Source organism: Euleptes europaea, chromosome 9, assembly GCF_029931775.1.
Source record: "Euleptes europaea isolate rEulEur1 chromosome 9, rEulEur1.hap1, whole genome shotgun sequence".
Taxonomy (NCBI): Eukaryota; Metazoa; Chordata; class Lepidosauria; order Squamata; family Sphaerodactylidae; genus Euleptes; species Euleptes europaea.
In genome coordinates, this window is record NC_079320.1 from 9,974,740 (window position 1) to 9,989,341 (window position 14,602).

At 45.2% G+C, this 14,602-nt stretch overlaps 1 protein-coding gene across 1 annotated transcript in view; it reads left to right on the forward strand.

Moving 5' to 3' along the window:
• The window catches only part of SHROOM3 (shroom family member 3), a 217,753-nt gene that overhangs the window by 158,698 nt on the left and 44,453 nt on the right, over positions 1-14,602 (forward strand). The window contains exon 3 of the mRNA XM_056855663.1: positions 14,363-14,494. Coding sequence (XP_056711641.1) covers positions 14,363-14,494 — 132 coding nt within the window. The remainder of the gene's footprint in view (positions 1-14,362; positions 14,495-14,602) is intronic.

Below are 14,602 nucleotides of genomic sequence, written 5' to 3' on the forward strand. Positions count from 1 at the left end.
AACTGGCAAAAATGGATTTTACTACTTTAATTAGTGAGTTATAGAAACTAGTTTTAATATTTTTATATTTACTGTTGATATTTTTAAAACTGTTAGGACACTTCTTCGGAAGTTGGGTGATGGGTCACATTTTAAGGTGGGTGGAGGGGCGAAGGGGTATCTTTTTGGTCTTAAAAACTATGTAACTATGAATGTATTAATAAGTATATATAGATACTCCTTTGTATTATTTTTTGTTATATTTTTATTGTATTTTTTTTGTACTTGTTTGTTTGTTTTTTGTTTTATGTTATAAAAATTAATAAAAAATTATATATAAAAAAAGAATTCCAGGACAGTAAGGGGGGGCCACGAAATGGCTGCTGCAGCTTAACCTCATTCACACAAGGAAGATCCTTGTGCTGTGGTGGCAGCTGCTGCCAAAGCAACATGTGTAAACATCTGCACAGCCCGTCAAATCTCCAGTGGCCAATCAGAAGCCTTGCTGCCAAAAACACACGGCAGGCATCCGGAAAGGTGTCGGTGGACACTCTGGCTCCCACAGGCACCACATATGAGCCCATGAAGCCGACTTATACTGAACCAGACCCTCGGTGCATCAAAGTCAGTATTGTCTACTCAGACCAGCAGCAGCTCTCCACGTTGGGGACCCCTGACTTAAGGCGTTGCTTGAAATCTGTGAGTGGATATTTATATATGGGGGTGTTGTATTTGGCCTTTAGTTGGTGCCAAGCACCGATCTACTGGGGACTGGATAATTTCAGGTGACTAAAAAGGAGCTGGAATTTGTTTATTAAAGTCATATCTTGTCTTCCAATCCTGTACGGGCCACATAGCCGCATAGGTAGGATTCCCAGTAAGTCTCCCCTCCAGGTAGGGTTGCCAGCTCCGGGTTGGGAAATATCTGGAGATCTTGGGGGTGAAGTCTGAGTACGGTGGGATTTGGAGAGGGGCAGGACTTCAATACCATAGAGTCTAATTGCCAAAGTGGCCATTTTCTCCAGGGGAACTGATCTCTGTCGGCTGGAGATCAGTTGTAATAGCAGGAGATCTCCAGCTGGTACGTGGAGGTTGGCAATTGTACCTCCAGGCACTGCTTAGCTACTTACCAACCATATCCTGGGCCCTACTGAAAGAAAGGGTCCAGGGTGCCAGCAGAGCAATACAATAGAAAAGAGAAAAAAATTGAATGCAGCTAGGAAACGCTGAGTCTCCATTGCAGCCCCTTCCCCCAAACATCCGCGCTCACACAATCACCCTCCGCAATTATGGTCGCTTTAAAAGGGCGGAAAGCTTGGGTTGGAAGGTCTGCAGCTGCATTTAAATGCGCTTGGAATTCCTTTTCTCCCAGACTAAAGAGCTGAGCGAAGCCAGGCTCCTGGGGACACAAAACACGCTTGGCACAAGCCAAAAAAATGTGCATGTGAGTGTCTCCCTAAGTACCCGATAATCCCCCCTCGCAGAGGGAGGATTATTAGGTCTCCCGCAAAAACAGAGAGTCTGTTTTCTCAAAGATCTCGGCCGGCCAGGGCCAAATTAGTAAACACGCGTCCCCCGCCCCACCCCCCAATTAACAAAGATTTCCTGCTCGGTTCTCATTCTGCAGTCCAGTGCAGAGCCAAAGTGACTCTTCTGGCATGTACAAATATCCCCAAGATAGCCTTGTGTGCGATTACAGGCAAGGGATTGGTTTCAGATCTGTTGCAACGGAATCCACATAAAACCACACACCCACGCATAAAACCGTGAGCCTTCAGGATATATTGACAAGGTGAGACGGATGCTTGTCGTCTTCTACCCACCTTTGCGTCCTGTGAAGTGGAATGTTGCCCCTTCCTAATGTTCTACAGCCCTTGCGTTTATAGTTATTAAAAAGGAAAAATGCTGCATGCAGGATACTAACCAAACAATCCCTTTCCTCTCCAGCCTCCCAAAGCAATCTGGAAAATGTTGGAATAGCTAATGAAGGGGTGTATGCATTGCACAAGCTGCTGATGAATTTCTCTGCAAGTATGGGGGCTGGCATTGAATCCAGCATCCCAGCAATCTTGTGGGAGGTTTTTGTTTGTTTTTTTGTTTTTGCCCCTAAAGGCAAGGTTCTAGTCCTTATGGATGTATAGAAAAAGTTGGAAAACTGTGCAGGAAGTAGACTGGTAAAACCCGAGTCTTGGCATTTGTTAATTCCCTTGAAATACTAAAATAGATACATATGCGTTTTCTAAGCGCCTTGGCTATAGAGGTATCAGTAAGGGACCCCCACACCCATAAACTCCAAAACCCTATCTATCATTTCTCAAGGGAGCTTGCTTAATGTACTTAGCTTTGGGGATTACGCTCTCATCTTCTCGCTAAATTTACGTAAATCTTTTTCTTAATTCCTTGGCATTCTCTTCCCTCTAATAATTCACATTACTTCCTCTTTGTATACTTCCCCCCCATGCTTCCCAGATTAAATTTTTCGTTGCTAGACACGTTTCCCTTTCCAACCTCCTTCCCTTCCACCTTCGTATCATGTTTCTCTGAAGGAGGGGGAAGAAAAGAGAGAATGTGATAGTTGCTAAATACATTCCTGATATGGTAAAAGTGTATTCTCGTGACCATTTTTTGAGACAGGATAAACTTCCCACAGAGACCATAGGCGCTTCAGTTTCATGTGACGGAGGCATTGACACCTGAAACTGAGCCAGTGTTGGGAAAAAAAGTGGATTCTGTCATGGCAGAAGAACAGGCTTAAAATAATCCCTTGGGACCTCATCTGGAAAAGGAGATGATAAATTTAGGAAATTTTGGAATTTCGAGCTGATTTTAAAAAAATCTTTCTCTTCTCCTCTTCCTTTAAACAGCAGTCAGACATGTGGAAATGTGGCTACTGCTACATGGGGATATAAATAAATACCTAAATGCGGAAATGCAAATCATACACCTGCTTAAAGCCTGCATCCTCTGTTCACCAGGGAGATGTGATACGGGTTGTAAAAGTGAGGAACTCCATGAAACCAGAAATAATCTTGATTTTGAACACACATGTGAAGCTGCCTTCTACTGAATCAGACCCTTGGTCCATCAAAGTCAGTATTGTCTACTTAGACCAGCAGCGGCTCTCCAGGGTCTCAGGCATAGGTCTTTCACATCACCTACTTGCCTGGTCCCTTTAACTGGAGATGCCAGGGATTGAACCTGGGACCTTCTGCATGCCACAGTTAGGGGCACAGGGTTAATACCGATACTGCCGTTGTGAATGGCGACCATGAATTATCTTGTATACGTCTGAATTTTATGCAGAAATCTTCGCACCTGCACCTCTTGCATGTTGTACCTTCACGCATTGCTGTTGACGTTTCTTGATTTTGATAACTGAGCATACGCATGCACATCTTTCTACCAACTGAGGCTACACTTCACACCCCTTGTGTATCTTGTGCACATCTGAATTTTATGCCGAAATCTTATCGCCTGCGCTTCTCGTATTTAATAATCTTTGTACAAGGCTATTGACGTTTCTTGATTTTGATAACTGGGGACACGCCTGCCTGCCAACTGAGGCGAGACTTCACACACCTGAGGCAGCTCTAGTTTGCGAAAGGGAATCCTGCAATCAATCCGTGAGTCCGCAAGGTGCCCTGAGACTCCTTGTTTTTAAGACGAGAAATGCCTCCTGAAGCTAACACAGCTCTAACCTGCCATGTAAGCAAGGTCATACGTAGTAATCCCACTGGAATTATCGTTCTCTTCCCTGCTGTGTCAAGGAAGTCCCTAGAAAATTGGAGCAGAGAAAGCAGCCGGTTTGCCATCTGGCCCCTTTAAGAGCTTGCCTTAACCTTGACGCATGAGGATATGGAGGGTTAAACCCAAAGAGCTGTCCTTATCTAACTCATTTGAGCCCAGTTGGGCAGGGGTTTTAGGACAGTGTGTGACATTGTGTAACACGAACTCCTGGAAGACAGGGGTAAGATAAGGAGCGGATGGAAGACTTTTAACTCCATTTGCATCTTTCTAGCTGCAAAACGCTCTTGTTCGATCAGTACTTCCTTTTTAAAGCACACAGTGGCTGGCTTGTCTGGCAAAATGTGTGGGAATTCCCTACTCGCACACCTTAGGTAAGATTTTGTAGGATCAGATTCTGTTGTCAGAAGTACACAAATCAGGTCTGGCAAGACACCTTCTTTTATTAGAACCTCCTTATTTAATCTTATTAACAGAAACAAAAAAAAATCACCTTCCTTCGAATGACCAAATAAGAGAGGATACAGTTGGATGGAATTTTAATCTCTGTGAAACACAGAATGGACAGATTTGCAATTAGAAGAAGAGAATCAATCCTGGATCTGATCTTTAGTTACCGTCAATTTATTGTCCACCTTTCTGCCTGGAACTCAAGCTGGATGACAAATGCCATAGAAATACTCAGTCAATCACAATACGATAACATTTGCAACATCGTAATGTTTGACTCTAACAGCAAATATTCCCAGTAAAACAAGGGTATTCAGTCTATCAGCAAGCAGATTTCTAAATAGGATACAATTTGAGTTTAATAGCAAAGATTCCTGGTAAAACAACATAATGCGGTTGAGTTGGGACTGAAGAACTAGAAGGAAAAAAACACATTATCCTTAATTGAGGTCACCACCTGAGCTGACCCATTACATCATAGTTTTAGTCCCCTACAAGAATGCCTATTATAATGTAATCTAAATTAATCTAATCCAAATTCTTCTTCTTTGGATATAAAATCTAACAAATGAAAAGCAGCAGACACAAATCGGAAAAGCTGGCATTTGCACCTTGCGTTAAACCACAGTTCTGTTTGGTGTTCCTCTTACCGTGGGCGTTAAACTGGTCTCAGATCAATACAGGCGTATTTAGCTTTAAAGCTGTTTTATTTTGAGCTATTTAAGGAATCTTTTGAGCACACAATGTCGGCAGTGTAAAAAGGAGAGGTTATTTCAACATTTTGCATCTTGCGTTATCCCTTCTGCCCAGGGCAGCGGCACCTTACCCATAGGAAAACTTTTTTGAAATCTATAAAATATCAACAAATGCAAAGGTTTAATTGGGGGTGGGTGGGAATTAAAGCCAGCACTGAAAAAGAGTAAAGACCAAGTAGATACAAGTTGGGTTAAGTAAGTGGTAGTAAGGGGGATTGGTGTTGCCTGCTTTCTAGTGGTTGGGGGTGGTGCTCATGAATTCTGGAAGTGTTCTTCTCTACACCTGAGGGATGGTCCAGCAAACCCTGAAGACCTTTTAAGTTAGCCACCCTAATATTAGAAGAAGAAGAAGGAGTTGGTTTTTATATGCTGACTTTCTCTACCACTTAAGGAAGAATCAAACCAGCTTACAATCACCTTCCCTTCTCCTCCCCACAACAGACACCCTGGGAGGTAGGTGGGACTGAGAGAGCTGTGACTAGCCCAAGGTCACCCAGCTGGCTTCATGTGTAGGAGTGGGGAAACAAATCCAGTTCACCAGAATGGGCTCTTCCGCTCGTGGAGGAGTGGGGGATCAGAGTCTCCAGATCGGAGTCCACCGCTCCAAACCACCACTCTTAACCCCTACATCACGCTGGTTCTCACTCTGAGCCAGGCTTCGGCTGGGAGGAAGGGTGGCGTATGAGTCTAATAATAAATAAATAAGTTCTATTGGTGTGTGTGTGTGTGTGTGTGTGTGTGTGTGTGTGTGTGTAGGTAACTACATTGGCATTGTAGCTCTATCCTGTCGAAATCATCCAGACTCAAAGATGCTTAATGCATTGGAGGACAGAGGCTGTAAATAATGATTTTTATTTTTTTGGGTAAGAAGGAAATGTTAAAGAAAAATGGGTCTCGTTGTTCCAACCAAGCATGTAGGTGATCTGGGGGAAAAAGCCTCTTTGAGTGAGGGTTAAAGTAATTTGTGGGGGAAAGGCAGGATGGATGTCCCGGCAATGTGAAATGAATTCTCTGTGAGCGGTGATGCAGAAAATGTTGGGGTCATGACAGTGGGATGAGAGATTTCAAATACTGGAGGACCCCAGAAAGGCTCCGAGGAGTCACTCGTTCACCCGTTCATATCCAATTAAAAACGGGGAGCGATCCATGGAGAGCCTGCCACCGGACCGAGTAATCGCTGCTGATGGACTAATGATCTGACACGCTATCAGGCAGCTTTGTGTCTGCCGTGATCAGCGATGTTTGGCGCCTCCCAGGTCTGCCTAGTTCAGTGCTTGATCTTTGTTGCGCTTAGAAGAAGATGCTGCGATTCTCGTGTCCCATTTCTGTCTCACTGCGATGAGAGCATCTGCAGCCCATCCCAGTGGTGAGAGCTGAGAGGCAGCGTGGGGTAGAGGTGGACTCTGATCTGGAGAACCGGGTTTGTTTCCCCACTCCTACACATGAAGCCAGCTGGGTGACCTTGGGCTAGTCACAGCTCTCTCCGTTCTCAACCCCAGCTACCTCACAGGGTGTCTGTTGTGGGGAGGGGAAGGGAAGGTGATCGTAAGCCGGTTTGATTCTTCCTTGAGTGGTAGAGAAAGTCGGCATATAAAAACCAACACTGCTTCTTCTCTCCCTTTTCCCCAAGCACCGAGTTCCAATGCTGTCTTAATGAGTGGTTTAAAAGTTTTGATTATATTTTTGTGTGTGTGATATTTTTTATTGATACAAATTCTAGTGGAGCAGGTAAAAATCTTAGTTGTTTGCAGCAAAACATGTTCCTGGAATGTTTCCCAGTAATAATCAGAAACCATCTAAAACCTTGCAATTATTTGTTGTTGGTTTGTCAGCCTTTGACTTTCTTTACACACACCATGCACACATGTGCATGTGCACACACATGCACAAATGCTCATCCACATGTAAGAATATACTTTAGGCCTCTCTAGTGTTGGCTTATTGGATCTGGGCCAATTGTACTTGCTCTGTGGCTCACAGAAAGCCACATTCTCATTTCCCATCAACTGAAAGATCCGTGTTTACTTCCGTGCCTGGCACAAGGCTATTGCTTCAGGGAGGCTCACAGCTTATCCCTTCTTCTGGTAGCAGCTTTTTAAAGGTGGGAATCACCTGCCAGCCACAAGCCAAGGGCCTTGCCCACTTTCCAGAAAAACATTACAGGTGCCACATGTTTTAATTGTTGTTTTTATTTGTTTTTTTGTACGTGAGCTTTGGTTTTAATTGTTTTAATGTTGTGATTTTGTTTGGTTTTAATGGTTTTTAGATCTCAGAAGCTAAGCAGGGTTGGCCCTGGCTAGTATTTGGATGGGAGACCTCCAAGGAATGCTAGGGTTGTAAAGTGGAGGCAGTAGGATTGCCAGCTCCAGGTTGGGAAATGCCTGGAAATTTTGGGGGCTGAGCCTGAGGAGGGTGGGGTTTGGAGGGGGGGAGGGATTTCAATGCCATAGAGTCCAATTGCCAAAGCGGCTGTTTTCTCCTGGCGAACTGATCTCTATTGGCTGGAGATGTTATAATAGCAGGAGATCTCCAGCCACCACCTGGAAGTTGGCAACCTTAGGAGGCAGGCAATGGTAAACCACCTCAGTCTCTTGCTTTGGAAATCCTATAGGGTCGACATAATTCAGCTGGGACTTGACGACAAAAAGAAAACATGTTTTTACTACATATTTTTACTCTGTTAGCTATCTTGGTGGCCCTGATGAGGGCAGAGAGGCAGGGCAGAATTTTTTTAAAACTACATAAACCCGATTGAACTTGCAGGGGCCTACTCCCGAGTAAGCATGCTTTGCATGACTGTGCTTGAAAATCCCATTGATTCCAGTAGGGTTCAGGGTAACGTTCTCTCTCTTGCACCCTGTACCATTAAACTCAAGAAAATATATACAGAACGGGCTTGGTCTAGCATGTAGTGAATGTGTGTGGCACGAAATTCCAAAGGCACAATAGGAGCAGTAGGTATAAATAACAGTGAACGGCGAGCAGTGATCTATTTTGGGGGGTGGGAGAAGAAAACATTTTCAGATGCCATTGCCATCAACAGGGAGGGGGGCGAGATGTGTCATTAGGACAGAGCTCCGACTGAAATAATTCCTGAAAGGCTTTATGTATGTGTTAAAAGGAAGGACGAATGCAAGTCAGCTCTTTTCAAGGATTAACGTTTGTGACAGCAGCTATGAATAGGACTGTGGGCATTTGGCTCTGTGCTGCGAATGCTTGGAATCTGGTGCAAAATGTGTTATCCCGAGAAGCTCTTTTGGGGGGGAGTTGTTTATTTTAATAAAAGCGTATTTTGAGCCTTAATGGGTCCACGGGGAAAATCTGGCATTGAGCCCAATCCGTCAGGAATTCTCCCAAGCAAGCCCAACTGGACACAAATCTAGGGAATAGGGGAATAGGATTGTCAGCTGGGAGCCTTTTGCCCTCAGGGACATTTGGGGGGGTGTGGAGACTGGTGGAAATGATGTTGTGCAACGCTCTAGGAATTCCTCTGAACTCTGGTTTTTACCATAGAATTGAGGGAGATTCCTAGAGCATCACGCGATGCTTTTTTCTGCCATCCCAAATGCTCCTACTACTCCATTGAGCAAGGACAGTGGGTAGAGAAGTGAGAGGGGGGCAGGGTTGGTGTGGGTCAGACAGGATGCCGGCCACAGGTAGAAATGCTCAGCTTGTCTGCCAATAGCCAGGGTTTCTTGCTTTTATAACGATGAAGAGGGGCCAGTTATTAGAAAAAAGACACTGAAGAAGAAGAGTTGGTTTTTATATGCCGACTTCCTCTACCACTTAAGGAAGAATCAAACCCGCTTACAATCGCCTTCCCTTCCCCTCCCCACAACAGACACCCTGTGAGGTGGGTGGGGCTGAGAGAGCTGTGACTAGCCCAAGATCACCCAGCTGGCTTCATGTGAAACAAACCCAGTTCACCAGATTAGCCTCCGCCGCTCACGTGGAGGAGTGGGGAATCGAACCCGGTTCTCCAGATTAGAGTCCACTGCTCCAAACCACCGCTCTTCAGCACTACATCGCGCTGACATTGCAAAATGCGTAATAAGCATCATAACAAACTATGATCACGGTTCAGGGTTCAAAGTGCGCTTTCCTGCCTGTGCGGTGAAGTAACACGCATAGAGCAAGCAGCCAAGTCAGGTGAGATTTGGAGGAAGGGGGCAAGCCACTGAAGGCGGCCTGGGAGGGCAGGGGTGACAGGCCAAGCCGGGATTGTGCAAGAACGCGATTCGGGTCCTGGAATTCCCGTCTCTGCTAGGCGGAAAATGCTGCAGCTGGTTTTGTCTCAGCTGCGATGCAGAGGCTTAAAATTCTTGCCTGGCACGTGGGGAGGGGGGGTGAGTGTTAAGGGGAGGGCTTTTGATGCCCGCAAAATAGGCTGCCCTTTCTTTCCCTCACCGCAATGGAATCTCAGCTATCTCAAATATCCCAAAGCCTTGTCGGTTGGCATGCGGCTCGAGCCCTAAGCCCGCGGCCGAGAACAATTGCGTCCGGGCTCAGCCGATAGCGCCCCTTTCTTCTCTGGGATTCACAGGACCGAGGGGACGGCATGTTTCCCCCACACCGATTTATATTCTTTCTTTTCCCCTCCACTTTGTCCCATTCTAACGACGGGAACTCGGGCTGTTCAGAATACTTTTCCTGCACTGTGGAAAAGAAGAAGAGTTGGTTTTTATATGCCGACTTTCTCTACCACTTAAGGATGGATCAAACTGACTTTCAATCTCCTTCCCTTCCCCTCCCCTGTGAGGTAGGTGGGGCTGAGAGAGCTGTGACTAGCCCAAGGTCACCCCGCTGGCTGCATGAGGAGGAGCGGGGAAACCAACTCGGTTCACCAGATTAGCCTCCACCGCTCATGTGGAGGAGTGGGGAATCAAACCCGGTTCTCTAGATCAGGGCTTCTTAAATCTTTTCCACTCGCGACCCCTTTTCGCCCAAGAAATTTTTACGCGACCCTGGATATACAGGTATACAAATGATAATAAATCATAAATGTATTTTTAAACAATTCTTTGGTATACATATATAAATTTACTGTTGCCAAAGTTTTCGCGACCTACAGTTTAAGAAACTTTGAGGAAGGGCCATAGCTCAGTGGTAGAGCATCTGCTTGGCGGGCAGAAGGTCCCAGATTCAATCCCCGGCATCTCCGGTTAAAGGGACCAGGCAAGTAGGTGATGTGAAAGACCCCTGCCTGGGACCCTGGAGAGCCATAGGGAGGGGCTGTGGCTCAGTGGTAGAGCATCTGCTTGGCATGCAGAAGGTCCCAGATTCAATCCCTGGCATCTCCAGTTAAAGGGACCAGGCAAGTAGGTGATGTGAAAGACCCCTGCCTGGGACCCTGGAGAGCCGCTGCCAGTCAGAGTACTGACTTTGATGGTCTGATTCAGTATAAGGCAGCTTCATGTGTTCACTGCTCCAAACCACCACTCTTAACATTATAGTTTTTTATTAGAGACAAGGAGATTCTAGAACGTGGTCCGAGGAGCTCTGGTCTTCCTCATAATACCACCAAAGCTGACTGGACACGGGTTTCCAAAGGTCACTTCCCCCAAACTACCAAACTTCTGCTTTGGCACAAGGGATTCGTCCAGTTTCACTGATGCCCCTCAGCAAAGATATAGACCAGACTTCATTGATTTATTACATTTTTATTCTGCCTATCATCTAAGAAGCTTGGGGTAAGCACTTGATTCCCTCTGCTTGCCCCTTAATCAGGGCTGCCAACTCCGTGTTGGGAAAGTCCTAGAGATTTGAGGGCGGAGCCTAGGAAAGGCAAGGTATGAGGACAGTTGAGACCTGGGCCAGGTATAATTCCAGAGCCACCATTTCCTCCAGGGAAAGTGGTCTCTGCCATCTGGAGACTGGTCATAATCCCAGGAGATCTCCAGGCCCCACCTGGAGGTTGGCAACTCTACCATTTATCCTTTGCTGGTAACTTCAACTGCCTGAAACTTGTTATCCCAAGGTCACTTTGTGAGCTCCATGTCCGGGAAGGGACTTATAGGGGAGGGGCTGGGGCGCAGTGGTAGAGCATCTTCTTGGCATGCAGAAGGTCCCAGGTTCAATTCCCAGCATTTCCAATTAAACGGACTAGGCAGATAGGTGATGTGAAAGACCTCTGCCTGAGACCCTGGAGAGCCACTGCCAGTCTGAGTAGACAATACTGACTTTGGTAGACCAAGGGTCTGATTCAGTATAAGGCAGCTTCATATGAAGGAAGGGTATTGAACCAAGTTCTCCCCTTTCTAGCCATTTCATTGCCCCAATGAATGGGCCCTTTACTCAATCTTTGTTCCATAAAATCCCTCCTGGAAGGACAAGATTTGGGGAGCCAGACACTGGGATGGAACCTGGCATTATACATGCTTAGAGTTGTTGAGCCAAATTCCTGTGTGTGAAGGTATGCAGGGTGGGTGTTGAAATGTTAAGCAGTAAATATTAACATATCATTATTTACACGGCTCGCTTTAAATAACACGGGCCACCTACGTTTGTGGCCACGCATAATTGTTCTGGGTTGTGTTCTCATTCTGGTTGCTGCCATGTTGTTCAAAGGCACTGAAATATTTGCTTAGGGGTTCTCTCTTTACCGTCAAAGCTTGGCCTCATCGTGCAAGTTTTCATTATTCCATCTTGTTCCATTTTCCTTAGTAGAGAACAGAACCATAATGACCTTCAGTCAATAAGAGCCAGCGTGGTGTGTAATGGTTAAGAGTGGTGGTTTGGAGCAGTGGGCTCTAATCTGGTGAACTGGATTTGTTTCCCCACTCCTCCACGTGAAGCCAGCTGGGTGACCGTGGGCTAGTCACAGCTCTCTTAGAGCTCTCTCAGCCCCACCTACCTCAACAGGTGTCTGTTTTGGGGAGGGGAAGGGAAGGTGATTTTAAGCAAGTTTGATTCTTCCTTAAGTGGTAGAGAAAGTCGGTATATAAAAACCAACCCTCCTTCTTATAAGCTATCATGAGCCCTGGCCTCTGTGTAGATATTGCAGCAGCCAGACGTGTACATTTGTGAGAAAGTCTCTGTACTGGAGATCCAAAGATACAACACCAAGAGGTACCTATAAGCACAAAATAGGTATTGTGTGTACTGAAGGAACAGATACTCCAGGTACAGTGGAGCGAGTGTTGGAATATGTGTTCTTGTGTGAGCCAATAACAAAGGCATGGGAGAGTTTCATTTTACTTTCATACTGATATTAAGGCCATGGTAAAGAAAAGAAAAGGCCTTTGTCTTCTGATCAGCAGCTAAGCCATATAACAGAAATGGAGAAGTAAATTTTTAGTTGTCAAGGGAACAGTCCCGATTCATGTAAATAACCCTGCTTTCTTGAATTTTATTTATTTATAAAAATACTGTGCCCAGTGGGTACTCTGGGCATACAGTAAAAAACAACATGATCAATAAAGCAGAAAAATGTTAGTTTAAAATAAAAATAAACAGCAATCCAGTTTGCCCCAAATTGTAAAGAACTAGAAAACCAAAATAATTAGGAGGGAGGGAAATTGAAATCAAAGTGTGCGTGGGAGGGAATTAAGCATTAAAGGCTCAGATATACAAGACAAAATTTGCCAGGGACATAAAAGATGTGGCACCAGGTGAACACTCCTTAAGAGGAATTTCAATAAATGGGGTGCAACCACAGAATGGGCCCTGTCTCCTGTGGGCACCTGCCTAACTTCCAAAGGATGCTGTACCTAAAGCAGGGCCTCAGATTAATATCTCATCTCTAGGGCAGGATCATATCAAATTAGGGGAGAGGCCAGGTTCAATCCCCGGCATCTCCAGTTAAAGGGACCAGGCAAGAAGGTGATGTGAAAGACCCCCGCCTGAGACCCTGGTGAGCCGCTGCCAGTCTGAGTAGACAATACTGACTTGGATGGACCAAGGGTCTGATTCAGTATAAGGCAGCTTCATGTGTTCATATTCGGAAAGGTGACTTCACACATCTGGTCATGGATAATTGTGGGAAGAACAGTCTAAGCTATGGGATCCATCTTGTGCCATATGTCTGCATATGTTATCTTGGAGATTCTTGCTCATTCAGGTTCTTATTTTGTAACTGTCAGGCCTTACAACCCGTTGTTCATTGACATTGGCGTCAGTCTCTTTGAACTAAGTGGTCAACTATTTGGGGAAAACATGCGCCGGATCTGGCCGCGCGGCTGTCAGTCTGCACAATTAGGATGACATCAGTGGAACTGAAGCTGCTGTTATCGTAGTTTAAAAATACAGAGAGTATAATTTGCAAGTAAAATATGAATCGGACTATATTGTTTTAAGCCCCTTATTCCTCGTTCAATATATAATTTCAAGTACCAATAACATTGGGCTTTTCTGTTGGTATGGAGAGAGTGGACAGGGAGAAGCTTTTCTCCCTTTCTCATAATACCAGAACACGGGGTCATCTGTTGAAGCTGGTGAGGGATTCAAAACAGATAAAAGGAAACATTTCTTCACACAACGCATCGTTAAGTTGTGGAACTCCCTGCTCCAGGATGTGGTGATGGCTGCCAACTTGGAAGGCTTTAAGAGGGGATTGGATATGTTCATGGAGGTGAGGGCTATCCATGGCTACTAGTAAAAATGTATACTAATGATGCATTCCTATTCTCTCCAGGATCAGAGGAGCATGCCCTATTATATTAGGTGCTGTGGAACACAGGCAGGACAATGCTGCTGCAGTCATCAAGAGGCTTCTTGTTGGCCACTGTGTGAACAGACTGCTGGACTTGATGGATCTTGATCTGATCCAGCGGGACCTTTCTTATGTTCTTATACTTTTGGGGCCCTTGTTGAATGTAGCCTGTGATGAATCTGCTTAAACAAAAATAAAAAAGGTTATGTTTTTTTAAAGTCATGTTATCTTATCCTGAACACTCCTATAGAGTCAGTGTGATGTAGTGGTTAGAGCGTCAGACTGGGATCTGTGAGACCCAGGTTCGAATCCTCACTCTGCCATGGAAGCTTGCTAAATGCCTTTGGGTCAGTCACATACTCTCAGCCTAACCTAACTCACAGGGTTGTTGTGAGGATAAAATGGAGGAGAAAGAAGTAAGACTCTTTGGGTTCTCATTGGGGAGAAAGGCGGGATATAAATGAAGAAGAGGAGTTGGTTTTTATATGCCAACTTTCTCTACTGCTTAAGGAAGACTCAAACCGGCTTACAATCACCTTCCCTTCCCCTCCCTACAACAGACACCCTGTGAGGTAGGTGAGGCTGAGAGAGTGTGACTAGCCCGAGGTCACAAAACTAGTTTACCAGATTAGCGTCCACCGCTCATGTGGAGAAGTGGGGAATCAAGCCCGGTTCTTCAGATCAGAGACCACCACTCCTAATCACCATTCTTAGCTACTACACCAAATAATAGATGTGTAAATGTACCTGAAAAATGCTAATGCTGGTTTATTTCTTTTCGCAGAGATACTTTTGCAGCGTACGGACAGACTGGCATTACAGCTTCCCGTTCCCGCAGTTCAGAGTGTCTTGGGTCTGACTTGCAATACATTAAGACAGCATGGCCAAGCGGATTTAAGCTACGGCTGAAGAACAGGTGAGGAAGGAAACATTTCTACTGTATTCTGTGCTTCTTTTTTTGTATGTGTAACACATTATATAAAAAATACTTTGGGCTATTTTATTTGCATTAGTGAGATACCTC